The sequence below is a fragment of the Ornithorhynchus anatinus genome, chromosome 7 (assembly GCF_004115215.2).
Source record: "Ornithorhynchus anatinus isolate Pmale09 chromosome 7, mOrnAna1.pri.v4, whole genome shotgun sequence".
NCBI classification, from domain to species: Eukaryota; Metazoa; Chordata; class Mammalia; order Monotremata; family Ornithorhynchidae; genus Ornithorhynchus; species Ornithorhynchus anatinus.
In genome coordinates, this window is record NC_041734.1 from 66,302,894 (window position 1) to 66,330,544 (window position 27,651).

General features: G+C 55.9%; 1 protein-coding gene across 3 annotated transcripts; it reads left to right on the plus strand.

Annotated features, from left to right (window-relative positions):
* On the plus strand, window positions 1-27,651 carry DENND2D (DENN domain containing 2D). Of its 3 annotated transcripts, none has more exons than XM_029069862.2 (12): window positions 1-122; window positions 7,230-7,408; window positions 9,333-9,445; window positions 10,900-10,969; window positions 11,804-11,881; window positions 13,254-13,394; window positions 14,088-14,236; window positions 21,714-21,891; window positions 26,081-26,122; window positions 26,410-26,494; window positions 26,779-27,018; window positions 27,252-27,651. In XM_029069862.2, exons 1-12 carry the CDS (start codon window positions 65-67, stop codon window positions 27,326-27,328), a joined length of 1,410 nt encoding a protein of 469 aa, XP_028925695.1. In that variant the 5' UTR covers window positions 1-64; the 3' UTR covers window positions 27,329-27,651. The 3 variants fall into 3 exon arrangements, with proteins under 3 accessions (XP_028925695.1, XP_028925692.1, XP_028925691.1); XM_029069859.2 differs by lacking the exon at window positions 1-122 and adding an exon at window positions 5,962-6,744; XM_029069858.2 differs by lacking the exon at window positions 1-122 and having other exon boundaries at window positions 6,676-7,408.

Sequence of the window (27,651 nt, forward strand, 5' to 3'; positions counted from 1 at the left end):
ACATCGCACTGCATCGCATCGCAGCGCTTCGCACCCCAGTGCACCGCACTGCACCGGCTCGGCCATGGAGCTGAGCCGCCGGTTCCGAGAGAGCTTCAGGCTGAAGCGCGGCAGCCGCAGGGGTCAGTGCCGGGGCTGGGCCGGGCTGGACGCCGGGGGCTGCGCTGGACGCCGGGGGCTGCGCTGGACGCCGGGGCTGGGCTGGACGGCGGCCCGGCCGAGGGGACGGGGAGGGGACGGGGAGGGGCGGCGGCCACCCCCAGCAGCTCGCCGGGGCCCCGGGGAGGGCAGGGAGCTGCCCAACGCACGGACCCTCCCCAACCCACCGTCCCTTCCTTCCCCCTCCCGGCCCCAGCCTCCTGACCGTCTCTCTCTCTCTCCTCTCTTTCTCTCTGCCCATCTTTCGCCCGTCTCTGGCTCTCTCTGCCCATGTCTGGCTCTCTCTGGCCTTATCTGACTTTCTCTGCCCCTGCCTGCCCTTGTCTGGCCCTCTCTGCCCCTGCCTGCCCCTCTCTGTCCCTACTTGCCCCTCTCTGCCCCTTTCTGGCCCTGTCTGCCCCTCTCTGCCCCTGCCGGGCCCTCTCTACCTCTTTCTGGCTCTGTTTGCCCCTCTCTGCCCCTGCCTGGCCTCTCTGCCCCTCTCTGCCCCTGCCTGCCCCTCTCTGCCCCTGCCTGCCCCTCTCTGCCCCTGCCTGCCCCTCTCTGCCCTTGCCTGGCCTCTCTGCCCCTCTCTGCCCTTGCCTGGCCCTGCCTGGCCCTCTCTGCCCTTACCTGGCCCTGCCTGGCCCTCTTTGCCCCTGCCTGGCCCTGCCCAGCCCTCTCTGCCCCTGCCTGGTCCTCTCTGCCCCTGCCTGGTCCTCTCTGCCCCTTTCTGGCCCTCTCTGCCCTTGCCTGGCCTCTCTGCCCCTCTCTGACCTTGCCTGGCCCTGCCTGGCCCTCTCTGCCCCTACCTGGCCCTTCCCGGCCCTCTCTGCCCCTGCCTGACCCTTCCCGGCCCTCTCTGCCCCTGCCTGACCCTTCCCGGCCCTCTCTGCCCCTGCCTGGTCCTCTCTGCCCCTGCCTGGCCCTCTCTGCCCCTGCCTGGCCCTCTCTGCCCCTGCCTGGCCCTCTCTGACTCTGCCTGGCCCTCTCTGACCCTGCCTGGCCCACTCTGCCCCTCTCTGCCCCTGCCTACCTCTCTCTGCCCCTGCCTACCTCTCTCTGCCCCTGCCTGCCCCGGCCTGGCCCTCTCTGCCCCGGCCTGGCCCTCTCTGCCCCGGCCTGGCCCTTTCTGCCCCTCTCTGACTCTCTGCCCATCCCTGACCCTTTCTGTATGTCACACTCTGCGTTTTTGCCTCTACACTGTAAGCTCTTGTGGGCAGGAAATGTATCTGTTATATTGTGTTGTCCTCTCCCAAGCACTTAGTACTGTGCCTTGCACACAGTAAGTGCTCAGTAAATGTGACTGATTGTCTTTCTTTGCGTGACTCTCGGCCTGCCTATTTCTAGCCTGATGTACGTATCTCTAATCCTTTTGTACGGCTGTAATCCTTATTGACATAGCTGTAATTTATTTGTACTGATGTCTGTCTCTCTCCCTCTAGACTGTAAGCTCACTTTGGGCAGAGAATGTTTGCTTTTTGTTATTTCGTTACTCTCCTAAGCGTTAATACAGTGCTCTTCAGAGTAAGCGCTCAATAAATACGATCGAATGAATGGATGGTTTTCTCTCTCTCTCTGTCCCTCTTTACCATTCTGCCTCTGATAGTAACAACAATTGTGATCTTTGTTCGACATTTACTGTTTATCTCCCTGTGACCCATTCTCTGTCTCTCATTCTGCCTCTCTTGCTATCAGCCCCTCTTCTGCTCAGAGAGGTCCAACTTGCGTTTGCACTTGTCTCCCCTGTTGGGATTCCTTCTGCCTGCTTTGGCTGGTGGAGAGAGAGGTGAGAGAACCAGAGGAGAGCCAGACCAGACCAGACTGAGGGATTAGGGGACCGTTCTCAGGAAGCCAGGCCCTTGGGTGGGGAGTAGGGGTGACTGTGCCCTGGCCCGACTGTGCCCTGGCCCGACTGTGCCCTGGCCCGACTGTGCCCTGGCCCGACTGTGCCCTGGCCCGACTGTGCCCTGGCCCGACTGTGCCCTGGCCCGACGACTTTGCCCCGTCCAAGGTGTGTGCAGGGGCTGTGCCCGGTCCAGGCTGAGCCTGCTTCAGGCCGCGCACAGAGTGGGATCGGTCCCCATCCAGACTACGCAGTTTGGGGGATGGCCAGTGTGACGTGGTGGCCCAAGGCGTAGCTGGGAGGGCCTTTCCCAGCAGTTAGTGGGCAGGGTTGGAATTGGCAAAGCAGCCGGTCTTACCTGTCGGGGGTGTGGAGGCTGGCTTACTGCCCAGAGGAATGGAGCTGGGTGCCCTCTTTCCTCCTTTGACCTCCTTCTTTGCTTTCACCCCTCACCCAAGTTCCCACTTCCTGCCATGCTGTGGCCCGGGTCTTCCCGGGGCCGTCCCGGAGCCGGCACTCTTGTCCTTGAGGTGGAAGATGTGCCCCAAGGGGGAGGGGCCTTGCTAGAGAGCGTTGGGAGGAAGTGTGTTCCAGAGACGGGCATGGGTTCCCTCCCCTGAACTCTTATCATTACCTGCTCTGTGACCCAGCAGCATGACATAGAGGATAGAGCAGCGGCCTAGGAGTCGTAAGGTCATGGGTTCGTCTCCCGGCTCCATCACTTGTCTGCTCTGTGACCTTGGGTAAGTCACTTCACTTCTCTGTGCCTCAGTTTCCTCATCTGTAAAATGGGGATTGAGAATGTGAGCCCAACGTGGGACAGGGACTGTGTCCAACCCGATTTGCTTGTAATAATAATGATCCTTATAATAATTATGGTATTTAAGTGCTGACGGTGTGCAAAGCACTGTTCTAATTGCTGGAGTTGATACAAGGTCATCAGGTTGTCCCACGTGGGGCTTACAGCCTTAATCCCCATTTACAGATGAGGTAACTGAGTCACAGACAAGTGAAGTGACGTACCCAAAGTCACACAACTGATAAGTGATGAGTGATAAGTGGAGTAGCCAGGATTAGGCCCCATGACCTCTGACTCTCAAACCCATGCTCTCTCCACTAAGCCACACTGTACCCAGTCCAGCACTTAGTACAGTGCCTGATACATAGTAAGTGCTTAATGATAATAATGTTGGTATTTGTTAAGCACTGCCGAGCACTGTTCTAAGCGCTGGGGTAGATACAGCGGGACAATACATGTAGTTACAGGGTCGAGCGGGACGAGTGGCTTAGTGGAAAGAGCCCGGGCTTGGGAGTCAGAGGTTGTGGGTTCTAATCCCGGCTCCGCCGCTTGTCTGCTGTGTGACCTTGGGCAAGTCACTTCACTTCTCTGTGCCTCAGGTCCCTCATCTGTAAAACGGGAGTAAAGACTGTGAGCCCCATATGGGACAACCTGATGACCTTGTATCTACCCCACTGCTTAGAACAGTGCTTGACACGTAGTAAGCGCTTAACAAATACCGTCATTATTATTATACAGGATAATCAGGTTGTCCCACGTGAGGCTCACAGTCTTAATCCCCATTTTGCAGATGAGGAAACTGAGGCACCGAGAAGTTAAGTGACTTACCCAAAGTCACACAGTTTAACAAATACCACAATAATTATTACTGCTATTATTACTTCTCTGCCTACCTTAGACTGGGAACCCCACGTGGGCCTGTTGCGGGAAGAGAATGTGTCTGTTTATTATTATATTGTACTCTCCCAAGTGCTTAGTACAGTGCTCTGCACACAGTAAGTGTTCAATAAACACTGAATGAATGAGCGAATGGGGACAGGTCCGATCTGCTTATATGGTGTCCACCCTGATGCTTAGTATAGTGTTTGGCACAGAGGAAATGCTTCACCAATGCCATAATTATTATTAATTGGACAGAGCTCTAACAAGAGCAGAGGCGGAATGTATGCAATGCGTGCTATGCTTCAGAGCCTTGCCTGGGTTTTGCCAGGCCGGCAGGCTTCAGGGTGGTTCTTGCTAAGTCAGGGGGCAGGGCGAAGGCTCTTTCCCCACCCCCAACCCTTCCCATACTCAGAGCTCAGACTTCTGACTTCAGTCTCTTCAGGCTTCAGCCGGTGAGTGAAGGAGGGACGGAGGGCGGGAGGAACGGAGGGAGCGATTCGCTTGGTTAAGGGGGATGAGTGGGCAAGGGGGTCAAACCTTTTAGACCCCCAGCCTGAGCGGCGCCTGTGTGAACGGGGATCTGGGAGGGGACCCCGATGATTCCAGAGTAGGGGATGGAGGGAGAGGTTCCCCTGGAGAAAAATTCTAGGTTTGGGATCTCATAACATGACATTACATGGTGCCCAGGCAGCACAAACTAGCAGAGTCCCGCTGGCTGGTCCTCCGCCTCTGGGTGGCCAGGGGTCCGAAGCCGGCCGTCCTACCGTTAGTGCCGGGGGGTCCGAGGGGAGGCGGCGGGGGGCTGAGGAGCTGGCTCTTGCTCCTGGGGCTCGGTTGAAACCAAAATGGCGGGACCTGATCCCGGGGCTGGGGTCAGGTCTGGGGTCAGGCCCCGGCCACGTTCCCCAACGGAGCCTTTCTCTTCCCGCCCATTTTCTCCAGGGACAGGTCGGGTTCCGGCAGACCCGGTCCCCTCTGTTTTCTTCCGGTCCCCTCTTCTGTCCCGCTCTCACTCGGGTTGGGAGCTCTCTCCCTTGACCCCTGCAGCGTGGACACATCGCTTACTCTGGATTCAGTAAGGACCCCGGGAGGGAACAGGGAGGGGAAACGGAGGCTGCCCTCAAGCTGGCTCCGTTCCGTGGGCTCATTCGATGCTGCCTCTGGGTGTCCTCCCACCCCCTCTACCCCGAGCCTGGCTTATTCCTCTCCTTCTCCCGGGTTGAAGGGTTGGAGTGGAAAGAGGGAGCCGTTAGGGAGGCCCAAGGTTTGTGGGTGGGAAGGAGCTTTGGGGGTGCTCAGTTTTTCTTCAGGATTTTGGGGTCTGACCTAATTTTGTCATTTCCAAGGATCTACCTGGGTTGCCTTAGAAAGGGCTCCGTGCGGATTATGAGTTCCTTAACTCCACCCCATGAGAGACCCCTGCCAGACTTCCCCTGCCCCTGGAAGAGGTGGTCCTGGGAGGAGCGGGGGGTCCAAACCACCATCGTGCCAGGTGGCTTCTCTGGGATCTCAAGGTGCTACCACCTTCGGGAGTGAGCCTATCCCCGAGCCGGCCCGTGGAGGCCCACCTGAGGGGTCAACGTCACGAGCATCCGAGCGGGAAGCCGCCTTGAGCGGTCGGAGTAGCTGAGGCTAGAGCGTGCGGCGGGCTGTGGACTGAACCGGCCAGGACCCCGGCCCCCGGCCGGTCAGGTCTCTGTGGAACCCGTGGGGCTCTGGCTCCTCTGGCCGGGGGCCAAGAGAATTCCAGGCAGGCTCTGGCCAGCGGCGGAGCCGAGGAGGGAAGCGGCAGGCGGCAGGGAGGAAATCCCCAAACTCAGGAGCTCGGGCCCGAGTGAGGCAAACATGAAGGCCACGTGACGGAGAGGAACGCCAAGGCACAGAGCTGGAGGCAGGGCAGAAGGACCCAAACCTGCTGAGCTGGGGAAACCGCAGGGGAGCATTGAGTGTAGCTCAGAAAGAGAGTGCGAGAGAATGCTAACGGGGAGCCTGCGGGGATCCTGGCACCTTCCCACCCCCAGGAGGAGGCAGGACTGGAGAGGTGCATCCAAGAGACGGGGCCACGGGCTCTCTCGGTTAAAAACTTGCCGTTTACCTTCTCTGTGACCCAGCAGCACGGTACAGTGGCTAGAGCGGGGGCCCGGGAGTCGGAAGGTCACGTGCTCCATTCCCGGCTCTGCCGCTTGTCTGATGTGCGACCTTGGGCAAGTCTCTTCATTTCTCTGCGCCTCGGTTCCCTCATCGGTGAAATGGGGATCGAGACTGTGAGCCCCACGTGATTAGCTTGTATCTACCCCAGGGCTTAGAATAGCACATGGCACATAGCAAGTGCTTAACAAATACCATAATTATTATTACTACCCTGAAAGATAACCAGCGGGGTCTCCCGGCCAGTGTGAGGGGATTCCCCCGGCTGGAGAGCAGCAATCCGTTTGTGGCTTTGCTTTCGTCAGGCTGAAGACCCTGGGACCTGTGTGGGGTGGCAGCTGGGCCTCGGGCTCCGGCTCAGGGGACTGAAATCCTGGAAGATACAGAGAGGAATGAGCTCTGGGCTTTTTTATTTAATTTTATTTTTAACGAAAGAAGCGAGATTGTGGAGTCCGGATGCCAGCCAAGTCCTCAGCCCAGCCCCCACTCTGCAGCAATACCTCAACATCCCCGGGCCAGAAGAAGCTCTCCCCTTCCCCCCACCAACTCCTGTAAACTGACTAAATCAGGGCACTCTTCGGAGCGGTGGATTCTCAAGATTTGGCCGGCCTGGCCCCCGAGACTCCCTGGGGGTCAGAGCGGCGACCCCGGCTGATCCCTCTCAGCCTCCGGGCCTCGCTGCCTCTGAGGTTCGGTCGTGTTCTCGGGCTGCCGCCGAGGCCTGGGTGGGGACCGGTCCTCCCCTCCGCTCCCAAGCTCTGGGTTGCCCCGGTCAATCCTGACACGGCCCTTGTCTCAGGTGTCCGGAGGAAGTAGCTCACCCGTGAGGCTGGCGGGCCTGGCTGCGGCCGGCTCTGAGGACGCCAGATGCCGAAGAAGATGGACGGACGGACAATCAGACGAATGTTCAGGCTCTTCCGGTCTCGGGCAGGTCTGGATAGTTCCGCTCCTCCGGACGGCCCGAGGCTTAGCGGACTTCGCTCCCCTCTTCCCTCTCGTCATTCCTGGCATCCCCCCCGCCGCCCGGCCCTGGCCTGCTCCCCCTGCCTGGATGTCTGAGACTTTCTATGTAGGAACTGTGGGTCTCCGTCGCTGAGTGAACCGAGGGGTCTGGGGGCCCCCGCACCCTGATTCTGAATTGGTATCGGGCCTCCTTGCTCTCCACTTGACTTTCCGCTGCTTCTAACACCGCTCCCTCTAACTCTGCCGGACCCCGGGTAGCCCATCAGCCACGGCCCTGAAGCTGGGGGGCGGCCAGCTTGCCATGTGCTCCGGGCTTCTCTGCCTTTCTGAGCTAACATATGGAGAGGGTCTCTTCGCCTCTGCCCGGCTGCTCCCGTCCCCGTCCCCCCATCTCCCAAGAGATGGGCAGGGATGTCAAGGGGATTCTCACCAGCTTCTGCTTCTTGGCTTCAGATACCCCTTCCGAGGCCACCAGAGATGCCAAGAGGGAGCTGGAGCAGGGTCCCGGGGAACGCTCCCATTACACCTACATGGGGGGTCAGCACTTCTTCGAATACCTGGTGGTGGTCTCACTGAAGAAAAAGCGCTCGGAGGACCGCTATGAGCCTACGATCACCTACCAGTTCCCCAAGGTGAGGAGCGCCACGGTGGGCTTTCTCTGCCCATCCCGGCGGGGGCCGGGAGGAGGACGACAGAAGGGGCCAGTCAGTCTTATCTCCCAAGGCAGAGCCCCCGGGGTCCCGTCGGCTCAAGTCCGGGATTCCTTGCTCCCCCGCTGCTCCCCCTCGCTTCTCTGTGGCTTTTCTGCCCCAATCCGGGAGCGGTAGTAACGAGAGTATTTATTTAGTGCTCAATGTGTGCAAAGCACTGTACTTAGCACTGGGAAAGAAATGTAAAGAGAATAAATAAGCACAGTTCCTACACGCAAGGAGCTTCGTTCACTCATTCAATCATATTTATTAAGCGCTTATACTGTGTGCAGAGCACTGCACTAAGCGCTTGGGAAAAAACAATACAACAATAAACAGAGACAATCCCTGCCGCAATGTGCTCACAGTCTAGAGGGAGGAAGACAGACATCAATACAAATAAATCAAATTACAGCTATTTGCATAAGTGCTGTCGGGCTGGTGGGTGGGGTGGGGGGGGGGTGAGAAGAGCAAAATGGAGGAAGTTAGGACGACTTAGAAGGGAGTGGGAGATGAGGAAAAGTGGGGCTTAGTCTGGGAAGGCCTCTTGGAGAAGATGGGCCTTCAGTAAAACTTTGAAGTGGGGGGAGAGTGATTGGTCTGGGGGATTTGAGAAGGGAGGGCGTTCCAGGCCAGAGGTAGGACGAAGGGCAGGGGTAAGCAGCGAGGCAGGCGATATGGAGGCACAGGGAGGAGGTTAGCGGCAGAGGAGCGGAGTGTGCGGGCTGGGCTGTAGAAGGAGAGAAGTGAGGTGATTTGGGAGGGGGCAAGGTGATGGACTGCTTTAAAGCCAATAGTGAGGCGTTTTTGTTTGGAATGGGTGGCCAGTATGTGGCCTGAGACCCTTCCACCCAGTTCCGGACCCCTGGCGGCCCTTGTCCGGTGGACCACCCTCCTCTTTCAGCTTCAGCGGCTCAGAGCTAGGATTTCAAGCACTTTGTTCGGTGCTTTGCACATAATAAGCGCTCAATAAATACCACTGATGATGATGGGGAGCGCATGGTCTTCAGCCGGACTGACCGGGGTTTCCCAAGTACCAGTCCTCTCTCCTTGGAGCCTTGTGACTCCCCCGGGCTGGGGAGGCAGCAGAGCCCAGTGAGCCCAGAAGTAGATAGTTGTTGCACTGTAGAACTGGGCCCGAGGAAGGTCTGATGCTGGGCCCTGCCTGGGAGGTGGGCAGGATCGATCAATCAATCGATCAGGTGTAATAATAATAATAATTACGGCATTTGTTAAGTGCTATGTGCCAGGCACTGTGGAAATAAGCAAATCGGGTTGGATACAGTGCCCTTCCCATGTGGGGCTCACAGTATTTGTGGAATGCTTACTATGTGCAGAGCATTGTATGAGGCGCTTGGGAGAGAACAATATAACAGAATTGGTAATCAGTCAGTTGTATTTACTGAGCATTTACTGTGAGCAGAGCACTATACTGAATCCTTGGGAGAATACACTTCAACAATATATCAGATACATTCCCTGCCCACAAGGAACTTAGAGGGGGAGACAGAAATGAATAGAAATAAAAAAAAATTACAGATGTGGACATGAGTGCTGTGAGGCTGGGAGGATGGGAATGAATAAAGAGAGCAAGTCAGGGTGAGGTAGAAGGAAGAGGGAGAAGAGGAAAGGAGGGCTTAGTCAAGGAAGGCCTCTTGGATAAGCTATGTCTTCAGTAGGCTCTGAATGCGGGGAGAGTAATAATAGACATGTTTCCTGCCCACAAGGAGCTTATAAGTCTAGGTGGGGTTGTGGGGTCGGCAGCTGAGTCTGGGGGTCAGGGCCCCTGTGTCTACCGTGGGACCTCCCAGCCGCTGAGTGCCCCTCCGGTCACCTGCTCCGTCCTGCCCTTCCCCCCACCCTGCAGCGGGAGAACATGCTCCGGGGCCAGTTGGAGGAGGAGGAGCGACTGCTTGGTGCCATTCCCTTGTTCTGCTTTCCTGACGGCAACGACTGGGCCCCGCTCACCGAATTCCCCAGGTACCGCCCTCCTTGTCTCTGGAGAAGGCCCTGACCCTGGGCCCCCTCACCAAATACCCCAGGTACCATCCTCTTCGCCCCTGGAGCGGGTTCTGACCCTGTGCCCCTTCTCCAAATACCCCAGGTACTGCCCTCCTCACCCCTGGAGTGGACTTTAACCTTGGGCCCTCACTCTTTGCTCCCCCAGACTAGGCATCCTGTGACCATCTAGTCCAATTATGTGTGTGGCTCCCCTGGGCCTATATTTTGCAAGACCGGGTGGACCTGCCACAAGCTGAACCCAGTTGTGTTGGACCTGATCCAGGCCTTCCTGACCTCATTCATTCGATTTTATTTATTGAGCACTTTCTGTGTGCAGAGCACTGTACTAAGTGCTTGGGAAGTACAACTCAGCAACAGATAGAGACAATCCCTGCCCACAATGGGCTCACAGTCTAGAAGTGGGGGGAGACAGACATCAAAACAAGTAAACAAGCATCAGTAGCATTGTTGTAGATATATACAATTATAGATATGTACATATACATCATTAATAAAAATATATAATTATAATTATAAATTTGTCCATATACACAAGTGCTGGGGGGAGGGGCAGAGCAAAAGGAGTAAGTTGGGGTGTTGAGGGGGAGCAGAGAAAAAGGGCTTAGTCGGGGAAGGCCTCCTGGAGGAGGCGAGCTTTCAGTAGGGCTTTGAAGGGGGGAAGTGTGAGTCAGGCCCTCTGTGTCAGAGATCTCAGTTTGGGAAGGAGGTCAGGGTGCAAGTTGTGGTGGTTTCCCCAATGCCACCACACCTCTGAGACTACCACCTCCAAGCAGCCCATGGGTGCAACCACAAGTGAGAAGTAGCATGGCCTAGTAGATAGAGCACAGACCTGGGAGTCAGAAGGATGTGGGTTGTAATCCTGGCTCTGCTACTCATCTGTTGTATGACCTTGGGGAAGTCGCTTAACTTCTCTGGGCCTCAATTCCCTCATCTGTAAAATGGGGATTAAGACTGAATCCTCTGTAGGACAGGGACTCTGTCCAACCGGATTATCTTGTATCTATCCCAGCACTTAGGACAGTGCCTGACACATAGTAAACACCTAACATACCACAATTCCTCTTCTTCCTCTCCTCCTCCTCCTCCAGTGAACATATATTTGTTTGTTTTATGGTATTTGTTAAGCACTTATTATGTGTCAAGCACCATTTTAAGTGTTGGGGTAGTTACAAGTTTATCAGATTGGACACAATCCTTGTCCCACTTGGGGCTCACAGTCTAAGTAGGAGGGAGTAGGATTTAATCCCCGTTTTACAATTGAGGAAACTGAGGCACAGAGAAGTTGTGTCTTCACTGTGAAGTTGTGCATAGCACTGTATTAAGCACTTAGTCTCCTCTCCCTTCTTTGCCCGCTCCTCATCGGGACTCCCAACTGGAGACTCTGCAGAGGAAACATTTTCTGCTCTTTTCAGTGAAACGTTTTCCTTCGTTCTGACCAACGTGGACGGGAGCCGGAAGATCGGATACTGCAGGCGGCTTCTGGTACTGACCCTACTTGAGCCGGCCCTCCCGGCCTGCCCCTCTCCTGCCTCTGTTCCACCCTGAGCTGAGCGATGGTGGGGGTGCGGGCGAAGAGCAGAGAGAAAGCCAGGCAGGGGTCTTTGGGGAGGGTCTGACCGGGCAGGGCTCTGGGCCTGGACTCGACCCCAAGTTTGGTCAAGGCCGTGAGGAAGATGAGACCGTGGGGAATCGCACCCTTCGCACCCTCAGTCAAAACCCAGAAGCCAGAACTGAACCCAGGAAAGTCATTCACAAAAACCCTCCTTTCCTCTTCTCCCACTCCCTTCTGTGAAAAAAGGGAGGAAGTCAGGGCAACGCAGGAGGGACTGGGAAGAGAGGAAATGAGGACTTAAGGAAGGCTTCTGGGAGGGGATGTGCCTCCAGTAAGGCTTTGAGCTCGGTGCCGGGACGGGGGAGGGTGGTCACATAACTCCCCTCGGGAGTTTACCCCTGGAGGGCTGGGATTTGGACTTCCCGGGTCCGATCGTGGTTCTGCTCCGACTCCTGGTGTCATCCGATCACTTTTCTCCCCGCCTGCTCTCCCAGGGCAGCTGGTGAGGAGCCGTGATCCACAGGAAAAACTGTCAATAGATCTCACCATGTTCCCACTTCCCGCCACTGGCCCGACTCAAGACCTCCTTCTAAGTGTGTGTGCATGTGGGGGAGGGTCGGGGCCGGGGGGCAGTTTCCATCCTCCGCCCCACCTTCTCCTCAGGCGGGGACCCCATAGTTACCCTCTACCCCACCCTCGCAGCCCCAGCCAGTCATCTGCAGGGGTGACAGAGGACACACTGAGCTTTCCCATCTTCCTTCCAGCCTGCCGGCCGGGGACCTCGACTCCCCGAGGTTTTCTGCATCATCAGCTGCATCGGCTGCTTCGGTTTGTTCTCCAAGGTAGGATCGGTGGGGCCGGGCTGGGCCGGGCCGGACTCTCTCGTGGGGGGGCTCTAACGCTTGGGAGAGCCTTTTCTCCGGGCTCTAATTGGCTGCGAGTTTTCCACAGGCCCCGAGGGAGAAGATTCGGCTCGTCCAATATAAATCGCTGGCCTCCCCTCCCTTCAGACTGTGAGCCCCATGTCGGGCAGGGCTGGTGTCCCACCCTGATCATCTTGTATTTACCTGGGCCTGGGCGTCAAAAGGACCTGAGTTCTAATCTCAGCTTTGCCACTTGTCTGCTCTGTGACCTTGGGCAAGTCGATTAACTTCTCTGTGCCTCAATCACCTCAACTGTAAAATGGGGATTAAGACTGTGAGCCCTTCGTGGGACAGGTCTGTGTCCAACCTAATTTGTTTATATCTACCCTAGCACTTAGTTCAGTGTCTAGCACATAGTAAGTACTTAACAAATACCACAGTTATTATTACCGCAGTGCTTGGTACAGTGCTTGGCACAGAGTAGTATCTTAAAAAATTCCACAGATTATTATTATCACTGTTATTGTTGTCAGTGTCATTATCATCTTGCCCTGTAGACATAGTGGAGATTCTGGAGGGCTAGAGTGGAGGAGCCTCTGGAGTTGCCTGATCATGGGGCTGTAGCAGCTGAATTCTCTTGTCGATGGACATCCCTGGCAGGAAAACTACATTCAAAATGACAATAATAAGTAAGGATGGTATTTATTAAGCACTTACTATGAGCCAAACCCTGGAATCAATAGAAGGTGATCAGATTAGACACAGTCCCTGTCCCACTTGGGTTTCAGAGTATAAAAGGGAGGCAGAATAGGTATCGAATCCCCATTTTGTAAATAAGGAAACTGAGGCCCAAAGAAGCTAAGTGACTTGCCCAAAGTCACCCAGCATGCAAACGGTGGAGCCGTGACTAAAACCCAGGACTCTTAAGTCCCAGGCCCATGCTCTTTCCAGGTGGCCACAGTTCCTCTTTTTTCTTTTACGGTATTCGTTACGCACTTACTTTGTGCCAGGCACTGTACTAAGCCCTGGGGTGCATACAAGCCAATCGAGTTGGACACAGTCCTTGTCCCACATGGGGTTCACAGTATTAATCCCCATTTTACAGATGAGGGAACCTCAGCCCATAGAACTGAAGTGACTTGGCCAAGGTGCCACAGCAGATAAGTGGCGGAGTTGGGATCAGAACCCAGGTTCTCTATCCACTAGTCCGCACGGCTTCACTCTTTCTCTTCGGGAGTTGGACTAGGGTCTACGCCCCAGCTACCCAGAGCCTCCGGGCAGGTCTCTTTCCGAGGTCCAGCCTCCCGGAGGGCTCCGGGCCCCCGGCCTGACCTGACTTGTCTCCGGACAGATCCTGGATGAGGTGGAGAAACGGCGGCAGATCGCAATGGCCGTCATCTACCCGTTCATGCAAGGCCTGCGGGAGGCGGCGTTTCCCGCCCCGGGGAAGACCGTCACCCTCAAGAGCTTCATCCCGGACTCGGGGACCGAGGTGCTTGCGGGCCCCCGGCCACTCCCTTCCTGACCATCCCACCCCATCCCAGCTGCTGTGACGCTTCAGCTCCTCTCATCTCCTCTCCATCTCGGTGCATTCAGCTGCCTCACTCAGTTGGGGAAATCGAGGCACAGAGTGTCAGTGGCTGGAAGTGGCTTCGAGTGCTGCGGCTCACGTGGCCCTTCTCTCTGGTTTGTGCTGTAGTTACCCCCCCACCCCGCCCTGCCCCCTCTGGGCCTGGGGTCCGGCAGAGGCAAGGGTCCTATAAACTGCTCTGCCTCCTCTTTGTCGATGCTCCCTGCTCTTGCCTAGCCACCGAGCAAGCTCCTGCCCACCCTCTCCCCAACCCCCCGGCTCACCTGGCCCAAGCCTGTGCTGTTTGCTTGACCGGACCCTCTGGGGTCCTGCTGCTGCCGCCCCCGTTTGCCTTCTCCCACCTTAGGGGTCCAACCATCACATCTTGGCATTCTGGGGTCTTGCCTGGCCCCGAGGTCCCCCTCCCACCTGCTGGCCCAGTCCCCAGCTGTGGCTCGGTGGGGGAGCAGGGTGCTAGCCAGAGGGCCTGCTTGCCTGCTCCCCTCTCTCCTCCTAGAAATCAGCCGTCCTCTCACGGCAGCAAGGTTTGGGCCTTGGAGGTCACGCCCCCGAGGGCTCGTGCTGGACCTCACCCCTGATGGCCTCTCCCCACAGTTCATCGAACTCAAGCGGCCGTTGGACTCTCGCCTGGAGCACGTGGATCTCCGCTCCCTGCTGAGATGCCTGTCCCCCTCCCAGATCCTACACATCTTCGCCTCCGCCGTGCTGGAGAGGAGGATCATCTTCCTGGCCGAGGACCTCAGGTAAGGGGACTGAGCGGACTCTGGGTTCTCTCCTGCCACCAACAGGGGGCATTTGCTTATATCTACCCAACATTTAGTACAGTGCCTGGCACAAAGTAAACGCTTAACAAATACCATAATAATAATAATAATTATTATTATTATTAACACACCTCCCCGACCCAGCCGCCTGCCAGGGCTCCAAGGGGCTCATTTCCCCTTCTAGATGCCTCCCCCGCCCCCCATCCTCAGAGAGAGCGGGGGCTGAGGTCCTGCTGAGGGGAGCTGGTGAGACCCCAGCACAGAGGTGTATTATTGCTGTATTGTACTTTCCAAGTGCTTAGTACAGTGCTTTGCACAATAAATGCAATTGATTGAATGAATGAATGAATGAATGAGGCAGAGATGGTTGAGGCCTGAGGATCTGCTCTGGTCCCAGCAGGGGCTCATTAGATGGAGAAAGTAAATAATAATAATAATGGCATTTGTTAAGTACTTACTATGTGCCAAGCACGGTTCTAAGCACTGGGGGGATTACAAGGTAATCAGGTTGTCCCTCATGGGGCTCACAGTCTTAATCTCCAATTTACGGATGAGGTAATTGAGGCCCAGAAAAATTAAGTGACTTGCCCAAAGTCACACAGTGGCAGAGCTAAGATTAAAACCCATGACCTCTGACTCCCAAGCCCATGCTCTTTCCACTGAGCGACGCAAAATGGTACATAATAATAATGGTATTTGTTAAGCGCTTACTATATGCCAAGCACTGTTCTGAGCGCTGGGGTAGGTACAGGGTAATGAAGTTGTCCCACAAGGGGCTCACAGCCTTAATCCCCATTTTACAGATGAGGTAACTGAGGCACAGAGACGTTAAGTGGCTTGCCCAAGGTCACACAGCAGACAAGTGGCAGAGCTGGGATTAGAACCCACAACCTCTGACTCCCAGGCCTGTTCTGTTTCCACTGTCATGCTGCTTCTCATCTGCCCTAGGCCACTGCAGGCTGCTGTAATTGTCCCATCTCAGGGAGAACACAGGGAGCTGGAGGAGATGCAACATGATCTAGGGGAAAGAGTAGGGGCCTGGGAGTCAGAGGACCCGGGTTCTAATCCCAGCTCCGCCATTTGCCTGTTGGGTGACCCTGGACAAATCATTTCACTTCTCTGGGCCTCAGTTCTCTCACCTGTAAAATGGGGATTAGGACTGTGAGGCCCTATGTGGGACATGAACTGTGTCCAACCTGTTTATCTTGTATCTACCCCAGTGCTTAGTACAGTACCAGGCACATAGTGCTTAACAATTACCAGTGGAAAAATAAGGCACAGCAAAGGACCACAGAAATGGTTGGAGGGCTGGGGGTAAAGGGGAAGGTGTGGAGAAGCTGCCAGAGGAGAAATCGCTGAAAAAAGGGCAGGGAACGTGTCTATCAACTCGGTTGCATTGTATTCTCCCAAGTGCTTAGAACAGTGCTTTGCACACAGTAAGCTCTTCATAAACCATCGATCAATTGATTGAAAAGATGGGGCTCTTCGGTCTATTAGATGAGGCTGAGAGGGGATGTGCTTGAAGTTTTAAAGCCCTGGGAGGGTAAGCAGGCAGCGTTGAACCTGGGTCTCTGAGCCCCAAATCCCCAGCCCACCAGCACCCAGAGAAGCCGGAACCTGGGCCAACTCACGATGGGGAACAGTGGGGGTGTCAGCCTCAAAAAGGGTTCAGTGGAAGAGTGGCCGAGGGGTCTGTGGGGGGTTACTGCTGGTAGTAGGGGAGTATTCCTTAGGGGATGAGGGAGTCACATTGGAAGGGCTGGTGGAGGGTCAGCAGAGTGTCCTTAGACAGAGGTCTGGGTTGGACCGACGTTAGAGCTCTGAGTCGAGAGGAGCAGCCTGGCCTAGTGGATAGAGCACGGGCCTGGGAGTCAGAAGGACCCTGGTTCTAATCCCTGCTCCCCAACCTGTCTGTTGGGTGACCTTGGGCAAGTCACTTCACTTGTCTGGGTCTTAGTTACCTTGTCTGTAAAATGAGGATTAAGACTATGAGCTCCATGTGGGACAGGGACTGTTTCCAGCCCAATTTGCTTGAAGCCAGCCCAGTGCTTAGTACGGTGCCTGGCAAAGAGGAAGCACTTAACTGCCACGATTATTATTCTTATTACATGGCAGAACCCTGGCTTGGTGCAACTTCCTCAGGGAAGGAGGAGGCAGGTTGGATGGACGGTCAAGGAGGGAGCCCTCAGAGCAGTCCTGGGGACTGGGAGACGGAAGGCAAGGGAGACGGAGTCCTTATTCCAGAGGAAGAGGGCTTACCCATCCTGTAGTTTATTTTGACATCTGTCTCCCCTCTGCTAGACTGAAAGGTCACTGAGGCAGTCTCCCAAGCACTTAGTTCAGTGCTCTGCACACAGTAAGTGCTCACTGACTACCCAGAGAAGGTGGGGGACAGAGCTTTGGTCCTGCATGCCCCCATCTTGTGCCTTCCTTGGGACGAGGGACCTGTGGCTCTTGGCAAGTGCAGGTTTTAAGTCTGCATCGTACATGCTTGAGAGTAGTTGTGTGTATGTGACTTTCCCCCGTGCTCCCTCTGCCCTCCCGGCGCTCTCCCTCTGCGTACCCCCCGTGACTGTGACTCTGTGCCCCAGGGACACCTGGGTTTGTGCTGCTGTGCCCCACCACACACGCCCCGTCGGGAAGCTGAATAGTTTCACTTCTACTTAGGACAGTCTCTGTGGGGCCGCTAGCAGTTAATGGTAGAAACGGAATTTATGGAGCATCTACTGAGAGCAATGCACTGTACCGAGCGCTTGGGCAAGTACAACACAAAGAAGTGAAGTGATTCCCCCATCCGCAAAGAGCTTACACTCCGTGAGCTCTGAGGCCCTGTGGGAAATCTGGAGGAGAGGCAGGACCTGAGAGTGCGGCAGAGACCAGATTGACCACGAGGAGGGAACTAGGTTTGGGCTCAAACACGTGCTGAGTTCACTGGGACCCAGACCGCCTCCTGACCCCTGACCTCAGGAAGAACAAAAACCCCACGGATCCTTCGGGGAGCCCGGGACTGCACTTGGGGGGGCGGTGGGCGGTCCTCAGGGCGCCCGTTCCAGGCCGCCGATCCCGGGGTGTCTCCAAAAGCACTCGTAGTTTTGTGGGAGGTGCGGTCCGAGGCCTCCCGGCAGGAGGAAAACATGCTGACTTCTGTGATCCACCTTATCGCCTGGGGGCCAAAGATAGAGTCAGCGACTTGGAAAACTGCCTTTTCCTTCCCCTCCCTTCCTCCTCCTCCTTCTCCTCCTCTTCTCTTCTCCTACCCCCAGCCTGAGGACGGGAATCGAGGCGAGGGGGAGGAGGGAGAGGGAATTCCCGGCAGTGTTGATGCCTGCTCCAGGATCCCCCCGCCTTTCCTTTGGAAGTTACAGGAGTTGGAAAGTCCAAGGGGAAGCCAGGGTCTCACTGAGTCTGCGGGGGCTGTGACAAGGCCGTGGGCCCCCCGGGGCTCCTGGCTCCTCGGACACGGGTGAGGCGGTGAGGCGCTAGCCCGGCTTCCTGCCGACCCCGAGGCCCGCTTTCCTTCCCGTCGTCGGGGCTCCCGGGGCCTTCCTCACAGCTCACAGCTGGACCCAGCTGGGCCGTGAGCCCGGAGGGCAGGAGAGGAAAGGGGACGGGAAAAGAAGGGGTTTCCCAGCTGGAAGCTCAGTTTCATTTTTCTAGGCTTAGGAAGCTGTGGGAGGGAGCACCAAGATATGACACTGCATTTTCTGCCCTGTTCACCTGGGAGGCCGGACCAGGCCTGGGGTGGGGAGGGGGCTAGGGAGTCTAAGGGGACTGAGACCCCCAGAGGAGCCTCCTCCTCCATGGGCTCTCTTCAGAGCAGAGCCCCTGATGGAGTCCCAAGCTCCGTGAGGTACCAGCCCAGTTCTCCCAGTCCAGGACGGTGCCCCCACTAGAGGGACAAAAATGGGTCCTCTGAGGAGAGGAGACCATGGGAGCCCACCCCCTCATCACCAGCTCTGGGATTAGGCCAAGCCACCAGGCGAGGGGAAAAAAGGAGCAGGCAGAGCCCCCTGCAAACCCTCCTTCCTTCAGCTGGCTGCCTGGACCCCCGCCCACCCCCAACCCCCAGTTCACTGCCAAACTCCCCCAACTCTGGGAGGACCCTGAGACCCCCGAGTGCCGCCACCACCCTCCACCGAGCCCAGGGGCATCCAGATCCTGCTCCAGTCAGCCCGGCGGCTAGCCAGGGGCCAGGACACAGTGAGCTAGTGAGCTGATTGTGAGCCGGGCTGGCCCCTGCGCTTTGCGGACCCTGGGGACTTTCAGGCTGACCAGTCTTGTGGAGGGTTCTGACCTTTCTGGAGCCGTAAGCCCAGTCTCTGGCCCTCATTTCTGGCGTTATCCCCCACCCCCTCCACCTGTTGGTGCTGATGCCTGCTTTCCCTCCCGAGTTCATTCCCGTTCCCAGTCTGACAGAGGCAGTTCCCCCGAGGCTGTATCCCACACCGCCCTCCCCTCAGCCTGCCTCTCTGACCCAACCTCCTGGCACGCACACAAGCTCTCTCACTGTGACACACTGTGTCATACTCACAAACTCTCCGCCTGACGTACGCTGGTGCCCGGTCACGCCCATAAACTCGACCAGTCTCACAAAGTCACCCGCGATTTCACGTGGCCTAGTGGATAGGGCACAGACCTGAGAATCAGAAAGACCCGTGTTCTAAATCGGATCCACCGCTTGTCTGTTCTGTGACCTTGGGCAACTCACAGAACCTCTCTGTGCCTCAGTTACCTCATCTGTAAAATGAGGATTAAGACCGTGAGCCCCATATCGGACATGGACTGCGTCCGACCTGATTAGCTTGTATCTTCCCCAGCGCTTAGAATAGTGCCTGGCAAATAGCGAGTGCTTAATACCAAAAAAAAGAACCGAACAAAGAAGAGAAAAAAAGCCAGTCACAGACAAGCAGGAGCATTGAAATAGCCCATAGGAGTGTTGCTGGACACACAAAACTGCCACAATCACACAGCAGTGCATCTCCTCAACCCCACAGCACTTATGTACATATCTTGAAATCATATATCATCAATTACTTATGTATTCATATTAATGTCTGTCTCTAAGCTGTAAGCCCATTCATTCATTCAATTGTATTTATTGAGCGCTTACTATGTGCAGAGCACTGTACTAAGCACTTGGAAAATACAATTCCAAACAAACCCTGCCCAACGACGGGCTCACAGTCTAAACGGGGGAGACAGACCGCAAAACAAGTTGTCTGGCGTCAATATCATCAAGATAAACATAATCATAGATATAGACACATCATTAACAAAATAAATAAAGTAATTAATATATAGCAATATGCGCAAGTGCTGTGGGGAGGGGAAGGGGGAAGAGCAGAGGGAGGGAGTAGGGGGAATGGGGAGGCTACGGACAGGGAAGATGTCCCCTAATTCCATTGAAGTGTACTTTCCCAATCACTCAGTACGGTGCTGTGCTCAAAGTGCTCAGTAAATACCACTGATTGATTGTAGCTTGAACACAGGTGTGTGGTGCTCGCGCTCTCTCATTCATTCATTCATTCAATAGTATTTATTGAGCGCTTACTATGTGCAGAGCACTGTACTAAGGGCTTGGAATGTACAAATCGGTAACAGAGACAGTCCCTGCCCTTTGACGGGTTACAGGCTAATCGGGGGAGACGGACAGACAAGAACAGTAGCAATAAATAAGATCAAGGGGATGAACATCTCATTAAAACAATAGCAAATAAATAGAATCAAAGTGATGTACATCTCATTTAGCAAAATAAATAGGGTAAAGAAAATAGATACAGTTGAGCAGCATGGCCTAGTGGCAAGAGCATGGTCTCCTGGGAGTCAGAGGTCGTGAGTTCTAATTCTGGCTCAGCCACTTGTCTGCTGTATGATCTCGGGCATATCACTTAACTTTTCTATGCCTCAGTTACCTCATCTGTAAAGTGGGGGTTGAGAGCATGAGCCTCATGTGTGTCCAACCTCATTACCTTGAACTTACCCCACCACTTAGAACAGTGCTTGGCACATAGTAACCGCCTAACAAATATTATTATTATTATTATGAGCAATCTCTGACAGGAACAGACCTAACCACCCCATCACCCTTCTTGGCCAGCCAGCACGGTGACCAACCCGCACCCTCACAGCCCGAGGTAGCTCCCTCCTTGCCGAACCTCGGTTCCTTGTCACTTTGGCCTGTCACTGGGCCCCAGTTTTGGCTCCCAGGAGGTCGGTTGGAGCCGGACCGTGACCGTGGAGAAAGAGAGAGAGCGTGGGAAGGAAGAGAAGGCCCGCCAGGGTTAGGCTGAGCCACAGGCCCTCTGTTTGGGGTTGGGGAGATTATACTTCCTCCCTCCACCAGCTCCTGCAGTGAACTCCCCTCTCCTGGGAACATGCCTACCAACTCTGTTATATTGAACTCTTCCAAGTGCTTAGGACATAGTAAGGGCTCAGTAGAAACAGCGTGGTCTAGTGGGGAAAGCACCGATCTGGGAGCGAGAGAATCTAGGTTCTAATTCTGGCTCCACCACTTGCCTGTTGGGTGACTCTGGGCAAGTCACTTCCTTTACCTCAGTTCCCTCAACTGCAAAATGAAGTTTCAATTACCTGTTCTCCCTGCTTCTTAGGCTCACAGTCTAAGATTCATCTGTATCTAACCCTAGCGCTTAGAACAGTGCTTGATGCATGATAAGTATTTAACAAATGCCATTAAAAAAAAAAAGGGCTGAGTGTGCAGTCACAGAGTGACTTGGCAGGTAAGGGGTTTGGGCTTTCGCCAGGGACCCTTGGCTGGGCTGAGGATGTTGGCACTGGTGGTGAGAGCGAGGTGGTACTGGGTTCAAGAGAAGCAGGCAATCAAGCAATCAATTGTATGTATTTTATTCTTCAATGTAAAAGCACTTACTATATGCCAGGCAGTACTAACCACAAGGTTACCTACAGATTAATCAGGTTGGACACAGTCCCTGTTCCACATGGGACTCACGGTCTTAATCCCCATTTTACGGATGATGGAATTGAGGCACAAAGAACTGAAACGACTTGCCCAAGATCACACCGAGATTAGAACACAGACCCTCTGACTCCCAGGCCCGTGCTCTTTCCACTAGGCCAAGCTGCTTCTCGGCTTTGAGCTTCAATGAGGGGCCTATGACCCGCCTCCCCTCAGAGGAGCAGCCGTGTCTAGGGCAGAGAGCTCAGGGCTGGGAGTCAGGAGACCTGGGCTCTAATCCTGGTTCCACCACTTGTCTCCTGGGTGATCTTAGGGCAGCCTCGTCACTTCCCTGGGCCTCATCTGTAAAAATGATGATTCAACATGTGTTCTTCCACCCCCTTAGGCTGTGAGCCCCGTGTGCAACAGGGACGGCATCTGAGGTGATGGTGCTGTATCGGTCCCGGTGCTTAGCACGGCGCTCATCTCGGCGGGCGCCCCGAACCCGCGGTCCAGTGATTATGGTGTTCTCTCTCTCTGCAGCACCCTGTCTCAGTGCATCCACGCCTCCGCGGCCCTGCTCTACCCCTTCAGCTGGGCCCACACCTTCATCCCGGTGGTGCCCGAGACCCTCCTGGACACCGTCTGCTGTCCCACCCCCTTCATGGTCGGAGTCCAGAAGCGCTTTATCGACAATGTTCTGGAGAGCCCCATGGAAGAGGTATGGCGGTCCACCAGTCGGTTGTCCCTGCCTTCCAGAAGGTTCCGCAGGCGAGCCGCTCGGACCTCACGCCCCTCCCTGGAGCCGGGTGATGCTCCCCGCTTTGTGGCCTGGTGGAAAGAGTCTGGAGTCAGAGGACCTGAGTTCTAATTCCAGCTCCACCGCTTATCTGCTGCATGACCTGGGACAAGTCACTTCACTCCTCTGTGCCCCAGTTCCCTCATCTGCAAAAATGGGTTTTCAATAGCAGGTCTCCCTCCTACTTAGACTGTGAGCTCCATGTGGGACCTGATGAACAGTGCTTGGCACATAGTAAGCACTTCACAAATACCACAGTTCTTCTTATTGTCTCAGGTCACACAACAGATCAGCGGCAGAGCTGGGATTAGGAGTTCAGCCTTCCTGACACCTCCACCTTTAGTCTGGCTGCCCTGGGAAAACTGGGAACCAGAAGGTGCTCCCCATCCCATCTCCCTCCCTTCCCTCACCACCCCGACCTCTGAATTCTGAGCTCTAGGTTGACGAGCAAGAGGTTGTCTGCTCTGTGATCCTGGGAAAGTCACTTCACTTCTCTGTGTCTTAGTTACCTCATCTGTAAAACGGGAATTTAGACTGTGAGCCCTATATGGAACAGGGACTGTGGCCAATCTGATTACCTTGTACCAACACTTAGTACAGTGCCTGGTACATAGTAAGTACTTAATAAATACCACATAGGTAGATAAGTAGGTCCCCACAGGCCTCGGTCCCTGCTCGAGTTCTGGGCTGGAGAGTGGCGACAACTGGCCAGAAGGGTCTTGGGCAATAGGAATTAAGCACCCACGCCCAGAAAGTTTACTGAATTTACAAAACTTCCTGCTTCCTCTGCTCCAGTGGTTCTAGGAGGCGCAGAGCTGCGGGCTTTGGGTGTGAAGCCGTGCCCGCGGGCCCATCCTCCGTGGGCGGGTGGCAGGGATGCTCCTGGCCTCACCCAGTCCCCGTGGCCATTTTCCCGGCTACGGCCCCTCAGCTGCCAGCAAAGTCTCCTCCAGCTGAGGGGGGCTACAGGCGGTAGGGTGGGGGGAAAGCTCTGAACCTGCCAGAAAGGGTCCCTGGTGGGGCAGGGGCTGGATCCGCTTCTGTCTCCAAGCTGACGGCTTCTGGTTGAGGCAGGCAGTGAGTTGGTTCCAGCCCCTGGGCACGGGGAGCCCTGGGGCATGGCTACGTGGCCTGGGTTGCCTCCCTAATAATAATAATAATAATTGCGGTATCTGTTAAGCGCTTACTATGTGCCAGGCACTGTACTAAGTGCTGGGGTTGATCCAAGGAAATTGCACTGGACCCAGTCCCTGTCCCACGCGGAGCTCACAGTCTTAATCCCCCTTTCACAGATGAGAGAACTGAGGCCCAGAGAAGTGAAGCGACCTGCCTAAGGTCACACAGCAGTGCTCTGCACCCAGTAAGCCCTCAGTAAATGCGACTGAATGAATGAAATTGGCAGAGCCAGGATTAGGACCAGGTCTTATGTCTCAGGCCCGTGCTCTATCACCTAGACCATCCTGCTCCTTTCTGTCCATTCAAATTCTGCTGAGGGGAAGGGTGGACTTCCCAGGGTGGGGCAGAGTGGTGGGTGCCTGGGCAGAACCCACCTGACTGGTGTCAACGAGGTTCATTCGTTCATTCAGTCGTATTTATTAAGCGCTTACTGGGTGCAGAGCATTGTACTAAATGCTAGGGAGGGTACAATACAACAATAAAGAGTGACAATCCCTGCCCACAACTAGTCTAGAGTCTGGGAGACAGACATCAGTGCAAATAAATAAAATTATAGCTATGTACCTAGGTGTTGTGGGGCTGGAAGGGAGGAAGAGCAAAGGGAGCAAGTCAGGGTGATGCAGAAGGGAGTGGGAGATGAGGAAAAGTGGGGTTCTGTTTGGGAAGGCCTCTTGGAGGAGATCAGTTAATCCTATTTATTGAGCTCTTATTGTGTGCTAAGCGCTTGGGAGAGTACGATACACCAATAGACAGATACATTCCATGCCCATAACAAGCTTACAGTCTAGAGGGGGAGGGGGGCATTAATATAAATGAATAAATTACAGATATACTGAACCCTCCGGGAGACTCGGATGGGGTGGCCTCAGCCCAGGGCCCGAGAGTCATTCCCTGAGCGGAGTGGGGGGCCCAGCAACCCCCCGGGCAGCAGTGATGGCCAAACTCAGCCTTCCCCCTCGGCGGGTCCCAGATGAGGCCCCGGGGATGTTGGAACAGTTTCGCAGGCAGGCCCCCCAAGTGTGTGAGTGGGGCTTGTTGCTCTTCAGCAGAGCTTGGGGGAACCAGGTGATCTGGGGTGCCGTGGGGGAGAGGGTAATAATAATAATAACTGTGGTATTTGTTTAAGCGCTTACTAGGTGCCAGGCACTGTACTGAGTGCTGGGTTAGATACAAGATAATCTTGTCCCCCATGGGGCTCATACTCTTAATCCCCATTTTACAGATGAGGGAACCGAGGCACTGAGCAGTTAAGTGACTTGCCCAAGGTCACACAACAGGCAAGTGGCAGAGCCAGGATTAGGACCCAGGTCCTTCCAACTCCCAGGCCCGTGCCTCTATCCACTAGGCCACGCTGCTTCTCTGGGTCCTGGGGGATTGTGAGAATGTAGCTGTGGGCTTGTGTTCTCAGCACAGCTGACTCCTAGGCCCGGGGTCTTGCCGCTAGCCCACATTTCCTCCCTAGGGGCTCAGTGTGGGATCGGGGGGCGGGGGCCCAGATCAGCTCATCAGCCCCAGGAGGGACGTGGCCACGAGTCTCCTTTCGCTCTGGGGCCCAGCTCCCCCCAGCTCCACAACATCCCGGGAGGCAGCGTGACCTAATGGCAAGAGCGCAGGACTGGGAGTTACGAGATCTGGGTTCTAATCCTTGTTTGCTGGTTGATCTTGGTCATGTCAGTTAACTTCTCTGGGCCTCAGTTTCCCCATCCATAAATGGGGATTAAATACCCATTCTCCCTTTCCCTTAAACTGTGAGCCCCACATGGGATGGGGATTGTGTTCAATCTGAGTATTTTATCATCCACCTCAGGGTTTAGCGTGATGCTTGGCACAGAGTAAGACAAGCATACAAATACCCCAGTTATGATCTTTGATCCCAGCCCAGTCCCAGGCTGGCGATCCTGAGGAGGCGGGTCAGGCCTGGGATCCCCTGGAGTTTCGGGGGGGAGGCTCTGTGGACCTCGGAGGGGAGGCCCGTCGCGGACGCCAACGCTGCGGCCGGACTCTCTTCAGGGTCCTCAGGCAGCCATCGGGTCCCCTTACCCGCCGGCGTCCTGCTCTAGCACCCCGTCCAACCATTAATAATAATAATAATAATAATGGTATATGTTAAGCGCTTACTATGTGCCAAGCACTGTTCTAAGTGCTGGGATAGATACAAGGTTGTCCCAGGTGGGACTCACAGTCTTAATCCCCATTTTACAGATGAGGTAACTGACACACAGAGAAGTGAAGTGGTTTGCCCAAGGTCACACAGCAGACAAGTGGCGGAGCCGGGATTAGAACCCGTGACCTTCTGACTCCCAGGCCCCGGCTGAATCCACTACGCCATGCTGCTTCCATTAGGCAGAAGTCACTGAACCCAGAGTCGTGAGTCAGTAGGCCCGGCTCCATTCCTTCCTCACTGGGTGACCCCGGGAAAGTGCCACCCCTCTCCGGGCCTCTGGGCCTCGGGGAGAACCTCCTCACCCTGAGTCGGGCCCGGAGAGTGAGCGGGATCACGTTTCTTCCTTTCTCTATCGGACCCTGGGACCACCACTTCCTCCCGGAGCAGCGAGCGCGATGGGCTGTGAGCCAGAGATGGCCCAGCGCCCCCGACCTCCGTGCCGGAGGCGGGCCGTGCCTGGGCCTTCCCGCCGGGGCAAGGACCGGGAGGGCCGGGGGCTCCGGCCTGGCTTCTGGGGGGCTGGGGTGACCTCTCCTGAGCCTCAAGTCGCAAGGAGGAAGTGACCCCTCCCCCACCCGTGAGCGGGGCCGCTGCTGCTCTGAGCCTTTTCTCGCCTGACCTCTTCCTCTTCTCTCTCTTTCCTTTTTGTCTTGCCCCCTCCTTCTGCATTCTGGGGACAGGCAAGGTCCCCTGGGGAGGGAAGGGGTGGGGGTCTCTGAGGCCGGAAGGCTCTGCCGGCCGGGTCAGGATGACTCTCTGGGTTCCTTTCAGGTTCTGCTGGTGGATCTGTGTAAAGGACAGTTCATAAGGCAGGTAAGTGCTTGGGGCTACGGGTGGGGATACTTGTCACTCGGTGCTTCCCCCTCTCAGGGTAGATGGGCCCCGATTCCCTGTCGGGGTGAGGCATGGGGCTCTGGGTGTCCCTGCTGCACCCCAAAGTACCCGTTGCTCCCACTCCTCCATCACTTCCTGTTCCCCATTACCCCTCTCCTGTCTCCCCTCCCCCACCCCCCACCCAACCGCTTCTTGCTTGCCCGCCTAATTTCTTGGTTTGACTTTTGATCTCTTTAGCCGTGATCTGACATCTGATCCTCTTCCAGGTGGGCGATGAAAAGGAAATCCTTCCCGCCAAACTTCAGAGTAACATCCTGTCTGTCCTCAGCCAAGACAGCTCCCACCTGCAGAGTAAGGGTCCCCTCCGCCCCTCCCCTCCAGTCTCTAAGTACCCCCGACTTGACCAGGAGGCCTCGAGGGTGACCCCCCCCCCCCCCCCGTCCCGGGCGGCTCTGCATCGGGGCGGAGCCTGAACCTGGACTAGACGGGGCTTGACCGGGACCCCCACCTTTTCCCTCCTCGGCCCACCCAGAGCCAGGACCGGGAGGGAGAGAGCGTGGTGAGCGGGGAGGGCATGGCTGGGCCGAGGCTCTGAGCGTCCAGCCCCGTCCTGAGCTCCTGGCCCTTCCCTGCAGCTTTGGAGGAGATCAACGAACACGTCTCCGAGCCTTTTGTGCAGTTCTTCGTCAAGACTGTGGGCCACTACGCCGCCCACATCAAGCGATCCAAGGGCAACCAGGGCAGCTTCCAGGAGCGGTCGTTCTGCAAGGCCTTGCGCTCCAAGACGAGCCGCCGGTTCCTGAAGAAGTTCGTCAAGACGCAGATGTTTTCTTTATTCATCCAGGAGGCTGAGAAGAGCCAGTCCCTGCCGGCGGGTGAGGGGGCCGGCCCCTTGTCCTGTAGGAGGGACCCCTCTGGCGCTTAAGGGGCGGGCTGGGGGGCGGAGGGCACTCTGTTGGAGAACCGTGGCCTGGGGTGGGTAGGCGAGGGGGGTTGCCACCTGGGCATCCTCCCAGGGATCATCTGGCCCAGCTCGTCCCACAGCTGGGCCGCTTGGCGGGCCTGGGAGATCGACATGGATAACTGACTGGTATCTCTGGCCCCGCAGGCTATTTCCAGCAGAAAATCACTGAGTACGAGGAACAAAAGAAGCAGAAGAAACAGAAGGAAAAGGCTGTAAAGTAGCCAGGCTCTAGGACTAATGCCCGAGACACTCCTCCCCGGCTCCGAGCGTCCCCTGCCGATCTCTCCGTCGCCCCCCTCACCCTGCTCTGGACCCCATCTCGGCTCTTACCTGGGCTGTGGGACTCCGAGGGCTGGACCTCTCTACACCTTGGGGGATCCATCCCCAAGGCCACCGACTGTCCGTGTGGAGGCCGGGCTGGGCCTCTACCCGTGCTCCGCTGCCCTGGGTCTTGGGGGGCCCGGGGGGCGGGGCTCGCCCACCCAAAATCCAGCCAAACATGGACACGTGAGAATGTGAATTAAAAATGACACTTCTGCCCCCA